Source organism: Lemur catta, chromosome 12 (genome assembly GCF_020740605.2).
Source record: "Lemur catta isolate mLemCat1 chromosome 12, mLemCat1.pri, whole genome shotgun sequence".
Taxonomy (NCBI): domain Eukaryota; kingdom Metazoa; phylum Chordata; class Mammalia; order Primates; family Lemuridae; genus Lemur; species Lemur catta.
This window is the reverse complement of record NC_059139.1, coordinates 9,558,178-9,581,081: the sequence shown is the minus strand read 5'-3', so window position 1 is coordinate 9,581,081 and position 22,904 is coordinate 9,558,178. Positions and strand designations below refer to the sequence as shown.

Here is a 22,904-nt window from a genome sequence, read left to right as displayed (position 1 = left end):
AAGTTTATATCTCCATATTTAAAAAATACATAAAAACCCCATGTTTCTAAGGAGGGTGTGTGTGTATATGTTTATATATGTATATATAAAAGTCTACATGCTAGAAGATGTCTGGATAATTCTTAGACTTTTTTAAAACAGTGGATTGAAGTGTCACTCTTGCTCAGTCTGGAAGTAAAACAAGGAAATGAAAATGTTCAGTGACATGCTTGGTTTCCCAAAAATAGCCATCCAAATAGACTATTTTAAAACATACCCCAAGAAAGGACACCATAAAATCCCAGTGACTCTGGTCCACCAGTACGTGCGATGCCCTGACTTACCCAGCTGGATACTTCACAGTCACGGGGACCAACTTTGCTGTGCCCCAACCCCACTGGCCCCAGGACCAGTCAGCCCTTTCACTCATCCTGCTCTTCCTTGATAGTCACGCTAAACCTACTTCCTACCCTGCACTTACACAAAGAAAGGAGTGTCACCCTCACTGAAATGCAGACCACCTCATCTCATGTGTCTAAGAACTGGAACCTCATTATTAGTTGTTTTTAAGGTTCAGGTCGTAGGATAATGTTCTAAGTGAATATAAAAGTACTTCTTTCCAATAACAAAATTTTGAGAGTCATATTTTTATTTAGTGGTCCAACCACTGCAGCATATAATGGCCCATCGGGCAGAATCACCTCTAACATGTACCTTTTCCCTATGATGGATCCCCAATTACCCTGGAATACTTACAATGGCAAATTCAACTGAACTGCACCTTTCCAAATGCATAAATGACTCATGTTATTTCAGAGGTGAATCAAGCTTTTTAAAACTAAATTTGGATTTATATAGACTTACTTCCAAAAGAATATCCAAAACAAGAATAGACAATTACGCAAATAAGGACCAAAACAGAACTGAGATGAAAGCTGTTATGAGGCACCTGAAATACTCTAATTACTGCCAAGGGTCCTGATGAGATGCTTTCCTAACTGATGTGCCTTTGATTATCTGATCACTGAAAAAATCCAACTGCAAGGTCAAATCTTTCTTTCCCTAGAACTAAACCCATAAAGGAATAATTTTAGCATGAGTTCCAAAATATGGAATATTTGGATAACTCAGACATCTTCAACTGGGGACTTTAAGATGCCAACTAGTAAAACAAATCCTCTGAATAAACTGAGGTTATAAAATAAAATTACAAGTTGGTGAAAGCATTTCTGGGGAAGATGAGAAAATATAGTTTAGATACTTGGCTTTCTGGTTATCTAGTTTGATACAAGGCTAGAGGTTGAAAAATCTACACTAGCTAATAGCATATTCATAAATATTCTTAACCTCTGGCAGGACCTAAGAGTCCCAGGTATTTCATGACTAAGTTCTTTAAGAAGTGCCTAAAAAACAAAGAGTCTACATACCACACTTGCAGGGAGCAGAGCTGCCACTTGTTCTCAGTACTTTACAAGTGGCAGCTACATTTTGACTAGGGTCAACCCATTGGCAGTAGATGTGCATGCTGAAAGGTGAATAATATTTTCTACAAAAACAAGCTCTGAGGAAAAGAATAAATGTATTCAAATATTTTAAATTTTTAAATCCTGAACAATAAAGTTCTAAGCAAACAAAAGTTAAAAGATATTTCTATCAAATATGACAGGTCAATATATCTAATACATAAAGTACATTCAAATTCACAACATAAATAACCCCAAGAGAAAAATAAACAAAAGATATAACTCAGAGGTTATAAGAGGTGGTGGATTTAGGTTGAAACTGTCATTTTTATAGCTCAAAAATGGTCAAATGGTAGCAATTTCACACGGTTCAACCTACTAATAAGGAATGTTGGATTTGAAATACATCTGAGGGTAGAGAGCCCACAGGGTCTGCTGCTCAATCAGCCAGGTAGTGTAAGTGGGCCACATTTTTTGAGCTGAGCAATGAATCGGCCCAAATAGCTACAGAGGGATCATATCATGGGAGTCCCCACTGTCATCCCACAGCCTTGGAAACTGCTGCCAATCCATGCAATGGGACTGGGAGGGGGCAGCTCCTGGGATGCCCTAGATGAAGGAAGCAGTTCCAGATCCCTCTATGTAGGGAATGCAGACGGGTTCTAGGCCCCTAGAACTAGAGGGTGTGTAACCAAAGCCAGGGTGTTGCGGAAAGTGGGGGTATAGAATCAGCCTGAAGCATCCCTGAGGCTTTTATCACTCTAGGCCAAAAGAGCATTCCCAAATGACCCCAAGAGGACAACCATTAGCTGACCCAACTCTGAATAGCAGAGGCATTTGTATGTTTTTCCAAGAAATTAAGTTACTGAATAACTGATGCTAATTCTATATTAATACTGTGACTCTAAACAAGTCCCTTTAGAGTCTGTTTCCTCATCTCTAAAATTAGAACACCAATATTTACAAAGTCTAATAGCAGTCATCTTAACAAATGTCTAAAAATATAAAATGACATATTAAATAACTTATGATAGACTATCTGAAAGCCTGAAAGATGTGCACTTCTGTGTCATACCTTTTTCATGCATGTTGCTTTTTGCGTATTTCCCCTCCATTCTTTTTTGCAGTAGTCCATAATATCCATTTCAGGAGCCACACTTAACCTGGGTTCTATTAAGGAATCCAAAAAAAAGCAAACAATAAACCAAAGCATAATCAGAATAACGGTAACTGCTTTACTTGGGTCGGGGGGAGGAGGGGGGGTGTCACACTTCACTCCTCACTTTTCTGTCTCATTTCATTTCAAAAAATCCAAAACTCCACCACTGCCCACCCCCTGGTCCAGACCACCATCTCCTCACCCTTAGATAACCATGGGGGTCTCCAGCGGGCCTTCCTTGCCACCACACCCTGCATACCATTCTCCACCTGGTAGCTAGCCAGGGTGATCCACCTGAACATGAGGCAGATGACATTCATTGCTCCTGGGCTCAGACACTTCCGGGGGCTTCCTGTCTCATGGCCTTATTCCCCACAGGGCCCCCTGCCACCTCTCTGGCCTCAGTTCCCACCACTCCGTGAACAGACCCTGCCCCAGCCCCACCTGCAGCCCCCCTGGAACTCTCCAGCACACCTGCCTTGCTCTTCCCCATACCTGCTGGGCAGCTCCCTCACTCCACGCAGGCCTCTGCTCCAGTGTCACCTGATGGCCCAATACCATAGTATCTCACACACACTTCTCCCTATTTCTCATATACCATTTTGTTTTTCCTCTCAGAGCTTACCAACATCTGACACACACAACCATATACCCAGTAAAACATGAGCTCCCAAGGGAGGGGCTCTGTTTCTCGGCTGTTCTGTCCACAGCACCTGGAACTGCACTGACATGTGTGTTCATGAATACTTTTCTAATCAAATTAAAGACAAAACAGTCCAAACTATGATGAAAACCTTCTAACAATTCATAATTAGTTTTTTACATCCACTACAGAAAGAAATAACACCTACTGTAACAAAAATTACACTTAATTGTCTTAATTTACATCTCACCCTGATCCCAAAGGCTGTATGTAAGTAGTTTATAATAAACCAGAAACTAACTCGCACTGTTTACTGATCCATAGACCTCATTTGACTCTAATAACATATCTCCCTAAATTAAAAACACAACTTACAATCACACAAATGTTACAGTAAAAAAATGGCCTTTAGATTTTCTTTGTTTAATGTAAGCAGTCTGGGGTTTGATTTTGTGGTATTCGCATATACACGCACATGCATATGTTAGCGTGCGTGTTTTGGGAAGAAAATGAGGTAAATTTTCAGGCACATCTTGACTTCCTTTTTAAATTATTAAAGATGCAGATCTTAGCGATGATTTTAAAATAGAAATACAGAAGTACCTTTCAATATACTTACCCCTGAGGAAGTTGTACATAGAATAAAAATTCTTTATTCAACTGAATTCAGCAAATATTTATTGAGTGTCTTATACATGCCAAGCACTGAGCTAGGAACCAGAGATACAAAGGTGATGAAGACACAGATTCTGTCCTGAAGGGACTTACAGATTACGCAAGAAGAAATGACAACAGGCATTTACAAGCCACGGTGTGTCGAATGCCAGGATGATTAAGGAGCACAAAGGAAGAGACCCTAAACTCTCCTTGCAGTTTACGTAAATCAAAAATTTTTTAAGTAAACTATAAGAACTGCCTATTTCTAAATATCTCATTGTGAATTCTTTTAGAAAGAAAAGCAACCATTTATATAAGAGAGAATGTAATACATATACAGGTAACACAGATACACGAGGATTAGCTTAAAAGTGAAACAGACCCCTGAGGTATAATAATATACAGAGACCACAGATACCAATGCTGCCCAGCTAATCTTTAAATAAAGATCCTTGATTTTTTAAATTCAAGAAATATTTTTTGAGTATCTACTTAGTGAAAGGACGTGTTCCCATGTATCTGCCTTTCCACTTACCTCTAAAAGGGAAGAACTGCAAATGTAGAGAGTCAGGACTGTCACTGTTCCACATTTGCCCAGCAGGCAGGGTTATGAGCCTAAACAGAGAGCACACTTCCAGCTCAGGAAGGGCCTTCCAGGAAAAACGTCTACCTTCCTGCTCTCCTTGATGCAATCCTCACTCCTGTGCATGCCAGGACAAGCCCTGGCCTCCTGTGCAGAGCAGGGCAGGCCAAGCACCTCAGGACTGAGGGGAAGCAGCCACAGGGCCTCATACAGGCCGAAGTCCAGTGCTGAATCTGAGCCCTACATGGGGCAGTGAGGGTTGGGAAGCTGGGGTACTTGCACAGCTGGCAGCATCAAATGATATGGTTCTTGTTTGGGGTTCTGCTATGATTCTTTGGGAAAATGCCAATGGCTACAATATGCCACACATAAGGCCAGGAGCTAGAGACACAGGACAAGGCAGAACCTGACTTCAAACAGCTTATCAAGTACAACAGCACCTTTCCTTAATTGCAAACTACATAGATTTTGATTGAGGTTCCCAGTAAACAACACTTCTAATGCCAAAAATAAAAATAAGGGAAGTTGAAATTCAGAGTGATAAGCCAGGAGCTGAAATAACCAAGAGGCTTGATCTTTAACCACCACATGGGTGACAATGACAAGAATAAGACCCTCAGAAGATGGAAAGTTAAAACTGAAACCACTGCAGAAAGCTGGGCCTCTCAAACAGGGGGTAGACTAGGACAGGAATGTCAATCCTTGTCTGAAATGGGCCAGACAGGAAACAATTTTGGTTTTGAGGGCCATAAGGTTTCTGTCACTAGTACTCAACTTTACCATCCATGAAAGCCACCACAGACGATATGCAAACTAATCTGTTCCCCAAAAATGTTATTTACAAAACCAGGTGGCAGGTCAGATTTGGTCTAGGAGCCATAGTTTGCTGACCTTCAGACTGGGTGAAAAAAAAAATCTTTTCACTAACAGAGAGGATAAGAAAACTTTCTGCCTCAGTCTGGACTCTGCTTCAGGGGAAGGGACACTTGCAAAGAATGTTATTTCAGGAAGGACAATGAACCCAGAAGGACTGAGATGCAAGAAGGATCCATTTTACTCTCAGATGGAAGCTGGAAGTTATAAGACCCACTAAAAAGCTAGAACACCTGTGTGGGGTACAAAGCTAGACAGAAAAGAATCCCAACAAAGAGCTTTTAAAGTGTAAAACAAGCGGTCCCTCAGCAGTAACAGACACTGGCTGAATATGCTCTTTCTCCTTAGGAATATAATAAGGACTCTATGTCCTATGTAAACTTTGAGCAACCACAGCAGTAGAGACCAGGCATCCTCTGAAGTTTTACAGAAGACCAGAACAGTGTGGCCCAGGAACACACCAGAACCGCTACAAAGAAATCTCCTTTGGCTACCACAGTGAAGAGTTCGCCAATTCCTTGTGAGGAAAACTCAGAAATTCTTATTTAAATAACAAACAAACAAACAAAAAAAACCTACTATGTATCATCTGTTCCTAATTACACATATGACAATGCTTTTGTTAAACATAAACAGAAGCCAGTTCTCAAAACAAGCCAGCAGAACACACACACACACACACACACACACACACACACACACACACAAGAGGTCTCCAAAAAGACCACTTATTTTCATGGAAAATGCACATTATGAAAAAACTATGCATGGATTTCAAAATTTTTTTTGCACCAAAATAAACTCATACTAACATGTTACAAGTCTGAGGTACTATGGATAAGATATCAGTTTGAAAAGAGCAATATGAATTCTGCTAAAACTGAAGCAAGAACAAATATCAAATTTATGGTGAAGTTTGTGTGGAAGAATGGTGAAATCAATGATGCTTTACAAAAAGTTTATGGGGACAATGCCCCAAAGAAATCAGCAGTTTACAAATGGATAACTGATTTTAAGAAGGGACAAGATGATAAGGATGAAGCTCATGGCACCAGACCATCCACATCAATTTCCAAGGAAAAAAATTAGTCTTATTAGTGCCTTAATTGAAGAGGACCAATGATTAAGAGCAGAAACAACAGGCAACATCACAGACATCTCAACTGGCTCCGCTTACACAATTCTGAATGAAAAATTAAAGTTGAACAAACTTTCCACCCGGTAAGTGCCAAAACTGTTGTGCCCAGGTCAGGAGCTTTCAATGGAAATTTCAAACAAGTGGGATCAAGATCCTGAAGCACTTCTTTGAAGAAGTGTAACAGAAAATGGAACACAGCTTTACCAGTACAATCCTGAAGACAACACAAAATCTAAGCAATGGCTACCAAGAGGTGGAAGAGGTCCAGTCAAAGCAAAAGTGGACCGGTCAAGAGCAAAGTTCGTGGCAACTGTTTTTGGATGCTCAAGGCATTCTGCTTGTTGACTTTCTGGAAAGCAAAAAAATGATAACATCTGCTTATTATGAGAATGTTTTCAGAAAGTTAGTCAAAGCTTTACCAGAAAAATGGCCAAGAAAGCTTCGCCAGAGTCCTTCTCCGCCATGAAAATGGTCCCACTCATTCTCTCAATGGGGACAAAAGTTTCTATGGGAAATCATTAGCATCTACCTGACAGTCCTGATTTGACTCTTTTTGATTTTTTTTTGTTTCCTAATCTTAAAAAACACCCATTTAAAGGACATCCATTTTTCTTTAGCTAGTAATGTAAAAAGAGACTGCATTGACATGGTTAAATTCCCAGGACCCTCAGTTCTTTAGGGATGGACTAAATGGCTAGAAGCATCGCTTACATAAGTGTCTTGACCTTGATGCAGCTTATGTTGGGAAATAAAGTTTACATTTTTTATTTTTACCTTTTAATTGAAATCTCCTCATACAATACAGGTAATGAGAGAGAAAATGCTATTTGTGAATCATCTATAGAGTATCCCCAAATGAGAGTATCCCCACTCTGCTTCGGCATGAAGCCAGCCAAGGAAGGACATACTCTGTCACATGCAGCCCTGCCAGCTTAGTCTCCATGGACGACCAGTGGAGGGGGCTAGGAGTAACGCCTTGCCCTAGCAGCAATGGGTCCTGGTGGTGGTAAAAAAAAAAATAGGCAAGACTGGCCAGGCATGGTGGCTCATGCCTGTAATCCTAGCACTCTGGGAGGCCAAGGTGGGTGGATCGTTTGAGCTCAGGAGTTCAGGACCAGCCTGAGCAAGAGCGAGACGTTGTCTCTACTAAAAAAAAATAGAAATTAGCTGGACAACTAAAAATATATAGAAAAAATTATCCGGGCATGGTGGCACATGCCTGTAGTCCCTGCTACTCGGGAGGCTGAGGCAGTAGGACTGCTTGAGCCCAGGAGTTTGAGGTTGCTGTGAGCAAGGCTGATGCCACTGCACTCTAGCCTGGGCAACAGAGTGAGACTCTGTCTCCAAAAAAAAAAGTAGGCAAGACAGACGAGAAACATGGGCATGGAATCACCAGAGGATGAGAATTAGTACTACTGACCCCATGACTGCCTTTCTTCTTATTCAATCAGAGTCACACAGCCATCTGCATGCAAAGATGCATATAGCCAGCTTCTCAGTAAGTCCTTCAATTTGAAATGAAAAATGCATTTCAAATGTGAATTCTAAGAATATAGGGAAATCAAGAACGGAGAGAGAATGGTGTCAAGAGATTAAACAAAACAATCCTCACAGGTACAAAAAACAGTGTGAATGTAAAGAATGCAGAGATAATATGTGCATTAAAATTTTAAAACCCCAGGAAACAGGCTTCCCTAAACACACTTCAGCAAAACAAATAATTAATGTAGGTAAGACCATACTCATTAGCATTATTTCCTAGAAGTGGATGTCAATATTTCATAAAAATGGATATATCAATTTAACTGCATTTTCTACTATCAACATTAAGAACTCTATAAATAAAATAATTCCAAACATACCTGATGCCCCTCTTTCCTGTATAAGCAATTCTTTCTCCTTTTCTATTTCATCTGCAGCACGGTACATGTCCTCCTCACTGAAATCACACCAAAGTGACATTTTCAAACACTTGTTGCACTAACATTTTCCATCATATCACCATAAAACAGCCGCTCACAAAATGTATAAGACACTAAAAGTTTAACTTTTTTCATAATACATGATGATAATCTGATAAAATAAGGGTCTTACATCTCAGATGCTTATGTTTCTATCTTACCACTTTCTTCCCCTTCACAATTTCTTACTTTAAATGAGACAATTTACATCACTTTACTTGCTGCATGGTTCTGAGGCCATTTTAATTGTGACTTCTATTAATACCTCAACTATATAGCTAGAGATCTTAGCATGCATCTTATCAGTGAAGCTCCTAAAATCATTCTGTCAAGTTTTAAGAATGGAGATAGTGCTAATAAAAGTATTTATATAGGAATACAGGCCAATTGTTGACCTCTGTAACATGTCATAAGCAAATCTGACAATAGCTACTCTAAAAACAAGGATAGGATAGCATCAATTATTACACAGCCCTAAAGCTAAAAAAACCTCCTCGAGGCTCCTCCTGCTCTGACCCCTACAATTAACCAGCCACCCATGTTCTGTCATACATATCACTGTTCCACTATTATGTTAGTTCTTTGGTAAACTAACAAGAGCCTACCAAGTACTAGAAAGGGAGAAAACCCCACTAAGTGCTTGACAATGATGAAGAATGGGATTTCTAGTCTGAAGATTCTCCCTTTCCCCCTCAAAATTCACCCCAAAATGACAATAAAGGAAAACAGAAACACCTATCTTTGACGAAACCAGAAGGCAGGTGAAAGCCCAAACAGTGAAAGCAGACAGAGTGGCAAATGACACAGGACAAGGAAGCCCAAGGTTGGGGGGGGGGGGCGGGGGGCATATGCAGAAGGCAAGCCAACAAGCAAAGCCCACAGAAGCCCAGAAAGGCTCTGAATTGGAGGCAGCAAGTTCTTCAGAGGGTAGCACACTGGGTTGAAAACAAGGGGCCTGGCTAACATCCATATAAGGAACAATCAGACCCCCAATTCTCCATACTCCCCCCCCATGACAGCACAACCCATTCTCACACAAAGATTCAGACACAATGGAACACAGGAAGGAAGAGGTATCAGGCTAAAAAAAAATAAGAAATTATGTAAAAGGGCCGGGCGCCGTGGCTCATGCCTATAATCCTAGCACTCTGGGAGGCCGAGGCGGGTGGATTGCTCGAGGTCAGGAGTTCGAGATCAGCCTGAGCAAGACCCCGTTTCTACTAAAAAAAAATAGAAATAAATTATCTGGACAACTAAAAGTATATATAGAAAAAATTAGCCGGGCATGGTGGTACATGCCTGTAGTCCCAGCTACTCGGGAGGCTGAGGCAGTAGGATCGCTTAAGCCCAGGAGTTTGAGGTTGCTGTGAGCTAGGCTGATGCCATGGCACTCACTCTAGCCCGGGCAACAAAGTGAGACTCTGTCTCAAAAAAAAAAAAAAATTATGTAAAAGACTAAGATATCCACCCCCAATTCCCTTATCACCTCACTTCCTAGTACATGGCCTAGTACAGCTGGGGAAAGAGAACAAGAGGTGCTGGGAGAGGCACACTGAGGTGGGGAGTCTAACATGTCAACCTTTCAATGTTTCCCAAACACTAATAATGTCAAAATCTGGACCAGACCCACCACCTAGCCTGTACTCCATTATTTCCCTGTGCACTACTCATACTTCAGACCAAATGCTTGACCAACACTACCCTGTGCCTCTACACCTGAAATTTGCTCTGGGTGTTCCTTCTTCCTGAATGGCTCCCAACTCCTAATCTGCCTCCTGCCTACGACATCACAATGCCTGCTGTGTGGGCGAGTCCTCTGCAGAGTGTAGTGGCTGGAGTGGGAACTCAGGAGTCAGACTGCCAGGGCTGAAGCACTCCTCACTCCAGCCTTTTTTAGCTGTACGTATAACAGCATTCAAGGCTGACTACCCATCAAAAGCACTGTAAGAGCATTCACCTTAAAGGACTGTTGTGAGAAACAGACACAGGTAAAATAATTAGCACTCAAAAAAGTTAGCTATTCTTATTCTCATTCTATAACCATTGGTGCACAATATTAATAAACAATTTGTCCAGTGATCATTTCTTATTCCTTTTTCTCTCTAAATGTGTGAGTGGATGTGTTTTAATGTTGTGGGGGTAAGGGAACAAATATTAGGAAAAGGTACTTTCCGTGCACTCGACTCCACTGAGATTTCAAGTAAAAGGTGTGATGTCACCCTTGAAGCCCAAGCCAGAACTGAAAGCAAACAGAAACCTGATTCACAGGAACTATACATCAAAAACCTAAAATAAAAAGTGACCAAATGTTGTTCATTTGCTCAATAAATTAATGACATCTTTCGGCCTGCTTCCTAGCTTTATCAAATACAAGAGAAGTTCTAATCCTGTAAAACACTCATTTAAGCAAATCACTTTCATAACATCATTATCAGAAGCAAGTCTTTGGACAAGCCACTTCCTCAACCTTGGCCTCTGTTTTCTCATCTTCAAAATGAGAAGACTGGAAGAGAGCTGTATTTTCTACATGGTTCCTCTTCCAGTTCTTTATTCTAACAACCTGTGAATACACCATCATTAAAAATTGTACTTCAAGTGAATTCTGTGGCCATCCTGCCTGCACATTTGGCTCCACTTCTGTCCTTTTCCTTTTTAATTTACAAAATAGCCAAAATACAATTCCAACACGAATGCTCAGAGGAAGTTCTCTAACCAAGCATCTCTCCATACAGCTACAAATGCAAATTTCTACAAAGCCAAAAGGAAGGGAACAAAAAGAAATAAACAGCAGAACAAACAGAACTAAATGCAAAGGGAAGACAGAAGCAGAAAGGGAGATTACTGGAAATCAAAAGCAGTGATTCAGGACATACAAAAGAAGCAAAGCAGAAATAGGAGAATAAGAGAACCAGAGCATATTCAAATTACTTTAGCTACAACTGGACCTCACTCAGATCCTGCGCACAAATGCTTGCTAACTTCCAAAGCCATCAAGGACACACAGAAGAAGTAATACGACTTTTATCAAAGGCAACTCTTAAAATGATACCAAAGTTGTATCTCCTTGAAGAAAAGATAAGTTTTAGGTTTGAGCAATGATGTCCCCTCAATGTATAATAGTTGGCAAAGAAGACATTTAACAGCCAGAATGAAACTGTCGCCCATCAAATATAAGGATAATGAACCAGAAAGAAAAAGAAGAGAGAGAAAGAAAAATAAAAATTATTTTATTTTAAAAATACTTCAAACTTTTGCTTTAATTTTTTAAGTACCAAAATATCAAAGCCAAAAATAATGACAAAACAAAATTACATTTAAAGCTAAGAATCCGAAATTGGTAGAGGTTTGGTTTGACTTTTTGTTATAGGAAGGGAAGATAGCGAAACAATGAGAGGAAAGGGGATCTGGCAACCTCTGTGTGTGTCACGTTGGGGTGGGGGTGGGGAGGTGATGTCCACTCTTTGGCACAAAACAGGCCACCGAAACCCACAGACTTAGATGATCACCACAGCAAAAAGTTTTCTTCCAGAAAACATAAAGATGGCTAGAAAAGTGATAAACAAAAGTCTATTAAATGACTTGATTTCCTAGCACACAGTCACATTCAATTACACCTAGTTAAATTTTAAAACCAGGCAGGGTGCGGTGGCTCACACCTGTAATCCCAGTACTTTGGTTGAGGCAGGAGGATGGGTAAGCAAGCCTAAGAGTTCGAGACCAGCCTAGGCAACACAGCAAGACCCAGTCTCTACAAAAAATTTAAAAATTAGCAGGGCATGGTGGCATGTTCCGTAGTACCAGCTAGTTGAGAGGCGGAGGCTAGAGCATCTCTTGAGCCCACAAGTTGGAGAGTGCAGTGAGTTATGATCACACCACTACACTCCAGCCTGGGTGACAGATTGAGACCCTGTCTCTTAAAAAAAATTGTTTTTTAAACCAAAATGGTAACAATTCCCAGTTAGAAGATTCTTAGTTTTGCACCATGGCATTATTTTGAAGTGTATGTTTTCAAGTTCCAATTAAACATTATTTACTCATTTTCTCTTAAGCTCTCTAGCTTAAGAATATTTTATTCTTACCATTAAGGTAATATGCCCAATTGAGTAGGCTACATGACAATGCACACTAAATTATAACTAATACTTCTTACTCTTTTCAAAGACCCAAATACCAACCAGTTTCTGAAAACTTATTTTAAAAAAGGTTCATGATATAGAGACAAAATTACATTATTCCCTTAAAAAGCCGTAAGCTAAAAATAGAGCTCAGTGAAGTAGAAGACATTTCTGTGAAGCCAATTTTCAACTTCTAATTTAAGTAAATACGTACAATTTAATAAATCAATTCTAATGTGTATGTAAAGCTAATAAGACAGAATTTTAACCACTCATCATTATGATCCTTTGTAAAAGTTCCCCTTAGTTGTCTAAAAGAACTGAGTAAGGCTTTATTCAGCTCTCTGGACTTGAACCCTGCAGTTCACACTTAACTTGGCCTGTCCTATACAGCTAATGGTCCAGACAGCATTGGTGAGACAATGTTAACCAACGTGACACCAACACACCTTCCCACACAGGCACAGGAACGGCAAAAACTTCTCAACACACCCTTTCTTGGATGCTCCGTGGTTGCAGAGATGGGTGAACACATCAAATGCAGGAAAGTACCGGCACCCAGGCCAAAATTCCACCCCCCTTCTGTAAGTGGATCTTCTATGACTGGCTCATGCTACTCATGTACGACTTCCAGAGGTATCTGGGGACAACACAGCAACCCTCAATAATGAGGTTTAATTCTTAGAGACATCCCTGCTCTAGACCCTAAAGTGGGCTCTTCATTTGGGTGGGGAAAAGGGTGAGAGGGAGTGGACCTATGTTCACACCACACTCTAGTAGCTCCTGGGGATGGGGTGAAGCAGAAAATACATCATACAATAGTTTGCCTGGCAACACCCAAGAACCAGAAATGGTTTACCACTTTTTAGTTCACAGCCCCTGTGAGAATCCACAGCTTTCATCAGAATCACAGCCCAGAAACATACAAATTTACCTTCAATTTTAGAAGGGTTCACAGACAATATGGCCCCACACACAGTCAGCCATGGACCCTAGATTCAAACCCTATCCCACCCTCAGACGGACAGAGAAGATCATGGAAGAGTTTTTGGTCTGGCCACCAACAATGTCCCAAGACCAGACACAGTAGGAGTCAAATGTTGGGAGTCGGGTAAGCAGCGGATACAGTATAGGAGATCAGCCAGAGCTTCAAGAATGTCAACTAATCTGGTATGATATAAGACGTCTCCAAATGGGACCGTAAGTTATGTTGTGAGCCATTCTTAGGACTTGTCCAGGAGACGCCAGCCAACCACAGCTCTCTAATGAGCTGATTAAAAGCAACAAAGCAGGCAGAGAGGGGAAGAGAAAAGAGAAAAATTATAATGAGATGTGGAAAGTAGCTTATCCATATAGTTTATGTGTCTCTTTTCCCCACTCCTCTTCCTTGTGAAATGTGATGAGCTTAATGGAAAGGAATCAGAGTAGCCTACTGCGCTTCCTAGGAAATAAGCCATCCCCTTCCTCTATCCACCACTGCAACCTTCAAGGAGTCACATCCCAAATGTATAATTCAGCTGTATAAGCTGGGCTAAGATTTGTATTCATAACTATTGTCCACTGAATGTATTAAAAATAACTCCATGAAATACCTCAAAACATTTGCAGTCTTAGGCCATTTATAATTCCAGGTGCAAATACTTTAATTGATTCTTGTACATAGCAAACCCAACTATCTGCATGGAAAGAAAGGCCTTGGCTCCAATGGCAAAAAAGCACAGATTAAAAAGGGGCACACTCTAGCCTGGGCAACAGATTGAGACCCCATCTCAAAAAAAAAAAAAAAAAAGGCATTATACTATTTATTTAAATCCACAGACCAGACTTGATGGCTCATGCTTATAATCTTGGCACTCTGGGAGGACAAGGTGGAAGGACTGTTTGAGACCAGACTAGGCAACATAACGAGAACCCATCTCTACAAAAAAAATTAAAAATTAGCCAGGCGTGGTGACATGTGCCTGTAGCCCCAGCTACTTGGGAGGTTGAGGCAAGAGGATCAATTAAGCCCAGGAGTTTGAGGCTGCAGTGAGCTATGACTGCACCATTGCACTCCAGCCTGGGCAACAGAGCAAGACCCTATCTCTAAAAAAAAAAAAAAAAAAAAAAATTTACACTCAACTATTAAGCTGCATGGCTGGATGTGGTCACACCTGTAATCCTAGCACTTTGGGAGGCCAGGGCAGGAGGACTCCTTGAGTCCAAGAGTTCAGGACCAGTCTGAGCAACACAAAAAATACAAAAATTACCCAGGCATGGTGGTGCACACCTATAGTCCCAGCTACTTGGGAGGCTGAGGCAGGAGGACCACTTGAGCCCAGGAGTTGGAGGTGGCAGTGAGCTATGAGGATGCCACTGCACTCTAACCCAGGAAACAGAGCAACAGCCTGTCTCAAGAGGCAGAAAATATACATATATATATACATATATATGCACACATATATATTTAAAGCTGCATACATTATCATGTAGAAATTGATGTGCATGCCTTATCTTCAAATATAATGTTTATGTGATGCACGCAGTACGGTTTCCCTAGACCATGAGAAAACATCACAGAGCAAAGAGAAGTAGCCTCACTACCCAGATACTGCTCATACAGAAAAATGGAAATAAGCTACAAAGCCCTAAACTTAAGATATAATGTTCAAAAGTTGACATCTGAAAGTTATACTCACCTCCCCTGTTCCCCCGTGTTATGAGAGTTAAAGAGAAATTAGATTATCAAAGGCAACAGAAGTAGGGGGAAAAAAGAAATTAAGTTGCTAAAATATATCACAAACTGGAAAATCTATTCCAGAAAAAAAAAAATCTGAAGTTTATTGTATTACAAATCATGTCTCTCTGCCTGGTTTTGCTGAGGAAGCCAGGAAGAGGTAGGGGGTGGCTCCCACCCAAGCATCAGTGAATTTGGCCCCGAAACCTATCATCTGTGTCTCCCTGGCCAAGCTATGCCTAACAAATCTGCAATGTGTAAAATGACAAACCTATGCTAGTTTTTTTTTTATATTATTTTCAGCTCTAACTCTATAATTCTACTGACAGTAGGCAGAAGAGGCACCTGTGCCACAAAAACTTTTCCTCCAGATAGAGCGCTCCTTCCCACCATGGTCCATTGCCCCAGGTGCTCAGACTCTGAGAATCACAACCGCCAGAAAACTTGCCAAATAACAACGAATACCTTTGGGAACATGGTTCTGGTTCCCTCAGGCAGGCATGAAACTGCTCAGGCCAAGAGTGCGGTGCAGCTTGTGACAGACAGGGCACAGTTCTCACAGCTAGGGCAGGAGAAGGGCAGCAGCAACAAAATACCCCAGACTTAACCCTCTGCAGAGTCTGAGGTAGGTCTCACACATGGATCTGTACAGTGGTTCCAATTTAAAAAAAATTAGGTACCACTATTTTAAAAGCAGGGTATTTCATAAAAAGGCCAGGATATCCGCATTCTTTACATACAAAAGATCAAGCAACTACAGGCTGGAGCTTAGGGGACCATGACCTCCAACAGAGAAAGACTCAAACTCTCCAGGTCCTGGCCAAGTTCACTAACTTAAGTTATATGCCCAGCTCTGGGGACAGGAGTTTGAAATCTCCTACTCTAAAATCTTTCCAGTGGCCATTAACCCATTAACTGCGACTAATACCACCCCAAGGTGTTTGGGTTCTCAATAAAAGAGAATGTCAAAACACTATGCAAATGAGCATTATCATGCTACAATATTTACATAACAGGCCTCAGAAAGGCCCCCTTTTAGGAAAATCTACTCCAAAAAGCTCAAAAGGTGCATTTAAACACATCTTAGATTTAACTCTCCAAGGATTTTAAAATATCTGTCAAACTGGTTGTCTGAGTGCTTTTCTCAATTTTGGAATTTCAAACGCATTTATATGTGCCTACAACTTGAAAATGTAGAAAAGTTTCACTCAAGTTTATATTCTGCTTCCACCTGCACCTCCAGACCCTTGCAGAAACTACAAACGCTTCCGATTTGTCTTCTTCACAGCTCAGTATGGAATTGACCTAACCAGCAATGACTTTTCTAATCAAAAAAAAAAAGAGGGGGAGGGGACGCCTAGTCAGGACGTTAGAAGTTAAAACAAAAATGGGCCAAACTCAGTCCAAAGTCTGTCCAACAGGTGGGACACTCATCAAGCGGCGACTTGCCTTCCAAGAACATGTCGTGCGGCTCAGTTTTCCTGTGGCTGTGACAGGGGCAACCTTACTTCCTCCCTGTGCCAGGTTGGAGCAAAGATCTAGCGGGAGTTAGAATAAAACAAAAAGCTTCTGGGGTTTGTGTCCCAAGTTTTTGGAGGTTTTCTTTTTAACTTTAGAGGTACGTACATTCAAAGGGGGGAGGGATGAGTGACTAGAATCGTGAGAAGGATCCTCGGGAAAAATTTGCACTCGGACCCTGGACAAAAGTCTTCAGAAAATTCCTCTCTGTCGCCAGCGACCTCACCCAGGACTGAGGGCGCCGAAGGAAGCCGGCTGAAGACCCCCTCCCCAGCCCAGCCTTCCGGAGGGGACCCGAGCCCGCCGCCGCCCGCGCCCCGCACACTCACTGCTCGGCGGGGCACTGCGTCCCGGGCCGCGGCAGCCCGCCGGCCGCCGCCTTCCTGCCCTCCCGCGCCGCGGCCCCCGCCTCCCGCGCCGGCGTCTCGGCGCCGCCGGCGCCCGGCCACGCTCCGGGCTGGGGCATGGTGCCCTGACTCATGCGGCCGCCCGCAGCGGCGGCCCAGCAGACGTTTAGCGGGGTCCGAGAGATCCCGGGCCCCTCCCGTCGGGGCGCCCGGCGGAGGCCGTAGCCGCTCCGTCGCCCCGGCAGCTTCCGAGGGACCACAGACCGCTTCCGCGCGCGTCACCGCGGCCCGCCCCGCGGCCTTTGACCCGCCGCGAGAGGGCGTGGCCGGAGGCGGGGCGACGCGGCGCCTGCGCCTGCGCGGGCTGAGCCGCCGCGGCTCCGGGAAGGCCCGCGCAGGGCAGCCACTGCGCATGTTCTGTCTCTGGCACCTGCGCGAGCTTCCCTCGTCTGCAGTGTCCAAACTGGCCACAGGTGTGAGACGGTGGGAAACGAGCGGACAAGCAGCAGGACGCGTCCTGGGTGAGGAGGAAGGCCGGCCTTGGGTGTGAAAGGCCCTAACGCGTCTGGCCGCCTTGCAGTGTCAGTCTCGGCTTGCAAGCGTCGCCTTCCGACGGCTCTATGCTGCGGCTTGCCCCGGCAGTCCGCAAGTGACAGATCCGTAACGACTTGCCCCCGAGCCCGCTCTGCTTTGGCCTCAGACGTCGGGTCAGGCTCCTGGCTCCGCAGCTGGGAGTTCCTGCCCCTCCCCCGGGGTCGGGGCGGGGAAAGCGAACCGGTTCGGCTCGACCCAGTTGAGACAACTCTGCAGCGTGTGTTCTTGAATTATATTCTTACATGTGGGAAATTTGGATTTGAGGGGAGCCAAAGCAAAGGGAAAATATTAGCTGACTTCAAAGATCCGAAGCTGAAATGTTTCATCTCTGAGAAGGGAGCAGAGGAGTAGCTTCTAAGGATGGGTAGCCATGTAGGTGCAAAAAGCATCACTCCAGCAAAGAGCAGGACCAAAGTATGGAGGAATGGAATGGCATGGGCAATTCAAAAACATGCAAGTGGTTCAAGGGTGGAGCAGGTAGGGAGCAGGGGATTTTATTGAAAAATGAAAGTGGAAGAAGGGTGCTGGGGGATCGTGAAAAGCCATGTTAGGCTAACTGTGGAGCTTGTGCTTAATCCTCATTGCAAGATCTTGAGGAGATCATTTTGAAAATCACTTTGCAGCTGGAGAAAAGATCGGAGAAGGGTAAAACTAGAAGACTAACTAGTAGTGACTTCAAAGTGAGAAACTGGATGGAAAGAGACTTTTTATTTTGAGGGGTGTTCTTTTTTCCTTTAACTTGAAAAAGTAATAAATACACATGCTAAAAATATAGAGCAACCAATATATAAAGTATACTTCTTATGGATATTAAGGGTGTGGGATTGTAGTGGGTTGAATAGTGTCCTTCAAAATTCATGTCCACCTGGAACCTCATGTTGTGACCTTATTTGGAAATAAGGCCTTTGCAGGGCTGTAATTAGCTAAGATGAGGTCATACTGGATTAAAGTGGGCCCTAAAACTAATGATGGGTGTCCTTTTAAGAGAAGAGAACACACAGACATATGGACACAGAGCAAATAAGGCCATGTGGAGAAGGAAGCAGAGTCTGGAGTGATGCAGCTATAAAGCCAAGAAATGCTAAGGAATGCCAGGAGCCCCCAGAAGCTAAGAAAAGGCAAAGAAGGATTATTCCAAAGAGCCTTCAGAAGAGGCTTGGCCCTGCCAACAACCTGATTTCAGACTTCTAGCCTCCAGAACCGTGAGAAGATAAATTTCTGTTGCTTTAAGCCACCCAGTTTGTGGTACTTTGTCATGGCAACCCCAGGAAACTAATACAGGGATCAGAGTGGAAAGATGATAAAATTCTATCAGGCAAAATGTATTGATATGGGCCCACCAAACATTCTGGATTCAACACTTTATCTCGAAGGGTTAGCAAAAGCTCTAACAGTATGTTTGGTTGCTGAATATGCCTTTTCCTATTATGCCTGACAAACTAGGGAAATTACTATAGGATGGGTTAGGGGGCCTACTGTGAAAAAAATCTGAGTGAAAACTTCATTGATCACTTGACCTCCATCCACCCCAAAGTACTTACATTAAATGAAGTTGAAGTACCAGGACTGCCTAGGTATACTGTAGAGAAAGGTATCCACAGGCTTACAGAGATTGGAATGTTAGAATGAATTAATCATTTAAGGCCTGCTCTCCTACCCCAGGAGGGTCCAGAGGACATACCTTTTACCATGACTGTGAGAAATAAATTTGTGAGGGGAACCCCAGCATCCTTGAAGTAATCTGTGGTTGCTCTTCTCTTTAGTCATGTATATCTTACAGTGTAAACTGCCACCATCAAAGTGGGATTCCAAAATACAGTGGGGAAAATGGGATCCCAGGGTAGTAGCAACCAAAGGGTGGCACTTAATTGCCAAAAAGTAGGTGGGCATGATTAATGGCCAGCAGAGTCAAAGCAGTATTGTCTCATAGAGACTTACGTCGTTGGCTAGTCCATCATTGTGTCTCTAGAAAAGAAATAAATGGGCAGTCTACTAAATTCTTACTTGGTCTGTGTAAGTGGAAGAGTTCTAGGTCTAGTAAGCAGAAATCCTAACTTGCATCACCAGAAGAGAGAGTCACAACCCCTCAATCAATTTTCAGACTTGAACCCGTTTACACATTCAGCACTTTGTGAATGAAGGGGAGGCTGAACTCTCTTGAAGAAGGACCCTGCTATGTTGCCACAAAGGTATATTGTTAATCTTTTTTCCAGCCTTCCTCAAAAGGACTTTTACGGCCATCTACCAGGGTAACTGTGCATTGGGCGAAGAAAAATAATCAGACTTTGCAGGAATTACTAGATATTGGTTCTGACCTGACACTAATTCATGGAAACCCAAAACATTATTATGCCTACCGGTCTGAGTAGGGGCTTGATAGAAGTCAAGTGATCAATGGAGTTTTAGCTCAAATTCATCTCATTAGAGCCAGTGAGTCCCTGGACCCATTCTGTGGTTATTTCTCCAGTTCCAGAATGCATAATTAGAATAGGCATGCTGAATAACTACTGGCAGAATCCCCATGTTGGTTTCCTGACCTATAGAGTGAAGTCTGATAGGATAGGCCACATAATAGTCACTAGAACTGCTTCTGCCTATAAAAATAGTAAACGAAAAGCAATGGCACATTCTTGGAGGATTACAAAGGTTAGTGCCACTGTCAAGGACTTGAAAGTTGCAGAGGTGGTGATACCCATCACATCCCTTTTCAACTCACCTATGTGGCACGTATAGAACACAAATGGATCTTGGAGAATGACAGTGGATTCTCATAAACCCAATTATGTGGTGACTCCAGTTGCACTGCTATTTTAGACATGGTGTCATTGCTTGAGCACATCAACGTATCTCCTAGTGCTGGGTATGCAGCTATTGATCTGGCAAAAGCTTTTTCCCTTTATACATGTTGGGAAAAACCACCAGAAGGAATTTACTTTCAGTGGCAAGACCAGCAATACGACTTTCTTTCCTACTCCAGGGATATATCAACTCTTCAGCCCCATATTATAAGTTAGTCCACAGTGGCCTTCCAAAGAATTTCACACTGTTCCATTACATTGATGATATTATGCTGATTAATCCTGGTGAGCAGGAAATAGCAATTACTCTAGACATTGGTAAGATATTTATTTGTATGTCAGAGGACACGAAATAAATCCCACAAAACTTCAGCGGCTTTCTACCTCAGTCAAATTTCTAGGGGTCCAGTGGTGTTGGACATGTCAAGACATCACTTCTAAGGTGAAAGATAAGTTGTCACATTTGGCTTCTACAACCAAAAAAAGAGGCACAATGCCTAGTGGGAGAAGAGAAGAGGAGGCTCTACAACAGGTCCACAATATTGGGCAAGTTGCCCTACCATGTGATCCAGCAGATCCAATGGTGCTTGAAATGTCTGTGGCTGATTTAGATGCTGTTTAGAGTCTTTGGCAGGCACCTATAGGTGAATCATAATACAAACCCTTAGATTTTGGAACAAAGCCCTGCCATCCTCTGTGAATAACTTCTCTCTTTTTGAGAAACGGATTTTGGGTTGCTAATAGACCTTATTAGAGACTGAACACTTAACCATGAGGCCATCGAGTTAACATGTGGCCTGAGCTTAGTGATAAATCATGTCAATAGTATGTAACTTTGATATGATCTGATGAATATGGCACTGCATTTCTGTGGTTTTCCAAAAAGGTTCAACCCCAGTTTAATTAAGAAAAAAATATCAGACAATTCCACTTAGATGGCATCCTACAAAAATATTCGACCAGTACTCCCCAAAACTGTCAAGGTCATCAAAAACAAGAAATGCCTGAGGAACTGCCACAGCCAAGGGGAACCTAGGGAGACATGGCAGCTAAAAGTAATGTGGTATCCTGGATGGGATCTTGGAACAGAAAAAGACATTAGGTTAAACAAAGGAAATATGAACAAGCTATGGACTTTAGTTAATAATGTCTCAATACTGGTTCCCTTAATTGTAACACACGTATTATATTAATGTAAGATGTTAGTAATAGGGGAATTTGGATTCAGGGTATATGGGAACTCTGTACTATCTTCTCAATTTTTCTGTAAATTTGAACAATCCTAAAAAATTAAGTCTATATTCACACTGGAAAAGGCTTTACTAGTGCAGTGAATGTGGAAAAAAATTTTAAAAAGAAAAAAATTAAGTCTATAGTTTTAAAATCAAAAATAAAACCCAAATCACCATGTCATAACGTGTTAAACTGGGACTTTCCAAAATAAGAATATCCAGCCACACTGTTATAATTTTGTACTTCAGTTTAAAAACTTACATTGAAATGTGAATCATCTCATCTTTATTTCATCTTTTATAATTTCTATTGTGTATATGTTTATAGTATACATAATATATAAATATAGAGATATATACAAGTTTTTGAAATATGCACATTGGGGATATGCTAATTTTTACTGACATTATAGAACTAAATTATCAGACAGCCATATTAAGGTATTAAACAAAGTAAGTCAAAAACTAAATTAGAATTTCTTAGAGGCAGTCATGAGAAAAAAGCCCATGAACTGTGATGTAATTACAACAATTAGCCTATTCTTATGTTCAGATGAATAATAACATAAAAAACTTTAAGCTCAATTAAAAGCCTATATCATAACATTGCTAGAGATAATTTCAGTTAGTTTCCACCTTCCTCTTAGAATCAAGCATTAGATAACTAAAAGTGATATGATGGTATTGTAATTTGTAAATACTTGGCAACTTAAATTTTGAATCACCTTGAATTTATACATCTATTTAAATGGCATTACCTAGGATAGTTAATGTGTAAAAGACCCCAAGTTCCTTTTCATTGAATGCCCCAGCCCTTACTTGTAATAACTGTTCACAAAGAACACTCTTGAACCATTATGGTATTCTTGTTGGTATTTTTTTTTTTAATTCTCTTTAAGGAACTTAGTACAAGGTGTATATATACATACCCACCCTTTTCAATACCATAAACTCATATTTTACAGTAAAGCTAAAATACTTGATATTTTTACTCTGTGGAATTTCCCAATGCCACGGTAATAAAAAATAGATTTCAATTGTATTCTGTACATCAATTTCTAAAGTATTCACAGGAAAGGTACTTTTTAGTTTATTCTAGTTTCATAGGTTCATGGACTGTACTTAAGC

At 41.7% G+C, this 22,904-nt stretch overlaps 1 protein-coding gene across 2 annotated transcripts in view; it reads right to left on the bottom strand.

Moving 5' to 3' along the window:
• OTULIN (OTU deubiquitinase with linear linkage specificity) overlaps window positions 1-17,434 on the bottom strand; it is a 34,977-nt gene extending 17,543 nt beyond the window's left edge. The window contains exons 1-3 of one of the 2 annotated variants that reach the window (XM_045565922.1): window positions 17,135-17,434; window positions 8,358-8,434; window positions 2,518-2,612 (exon numbers count right to left, since the gene is read on the bottom strand). In XM_045565922.1, coding sequence (XP_045421878.1) covers window positions 2,518-2,612; window positions 8,358-8,434; window positions 17,135-17,286 — 324 coding nt within the window. In that variant the 5' untranslated portion in view covers window positions 17,287-17,434. Of the gene's footprint in view, window positions 1-2,517; window positions 2,613-8,357; window positions 8,435-15,752; window positions 15,799-17,134 lie in introns of those variants that run through there. The other variant, XM_045565923.1, reaches the window with a different exon arrangement.
• Window positions 17,435-22,904: the final 5,470 nt, after the last annotated feature.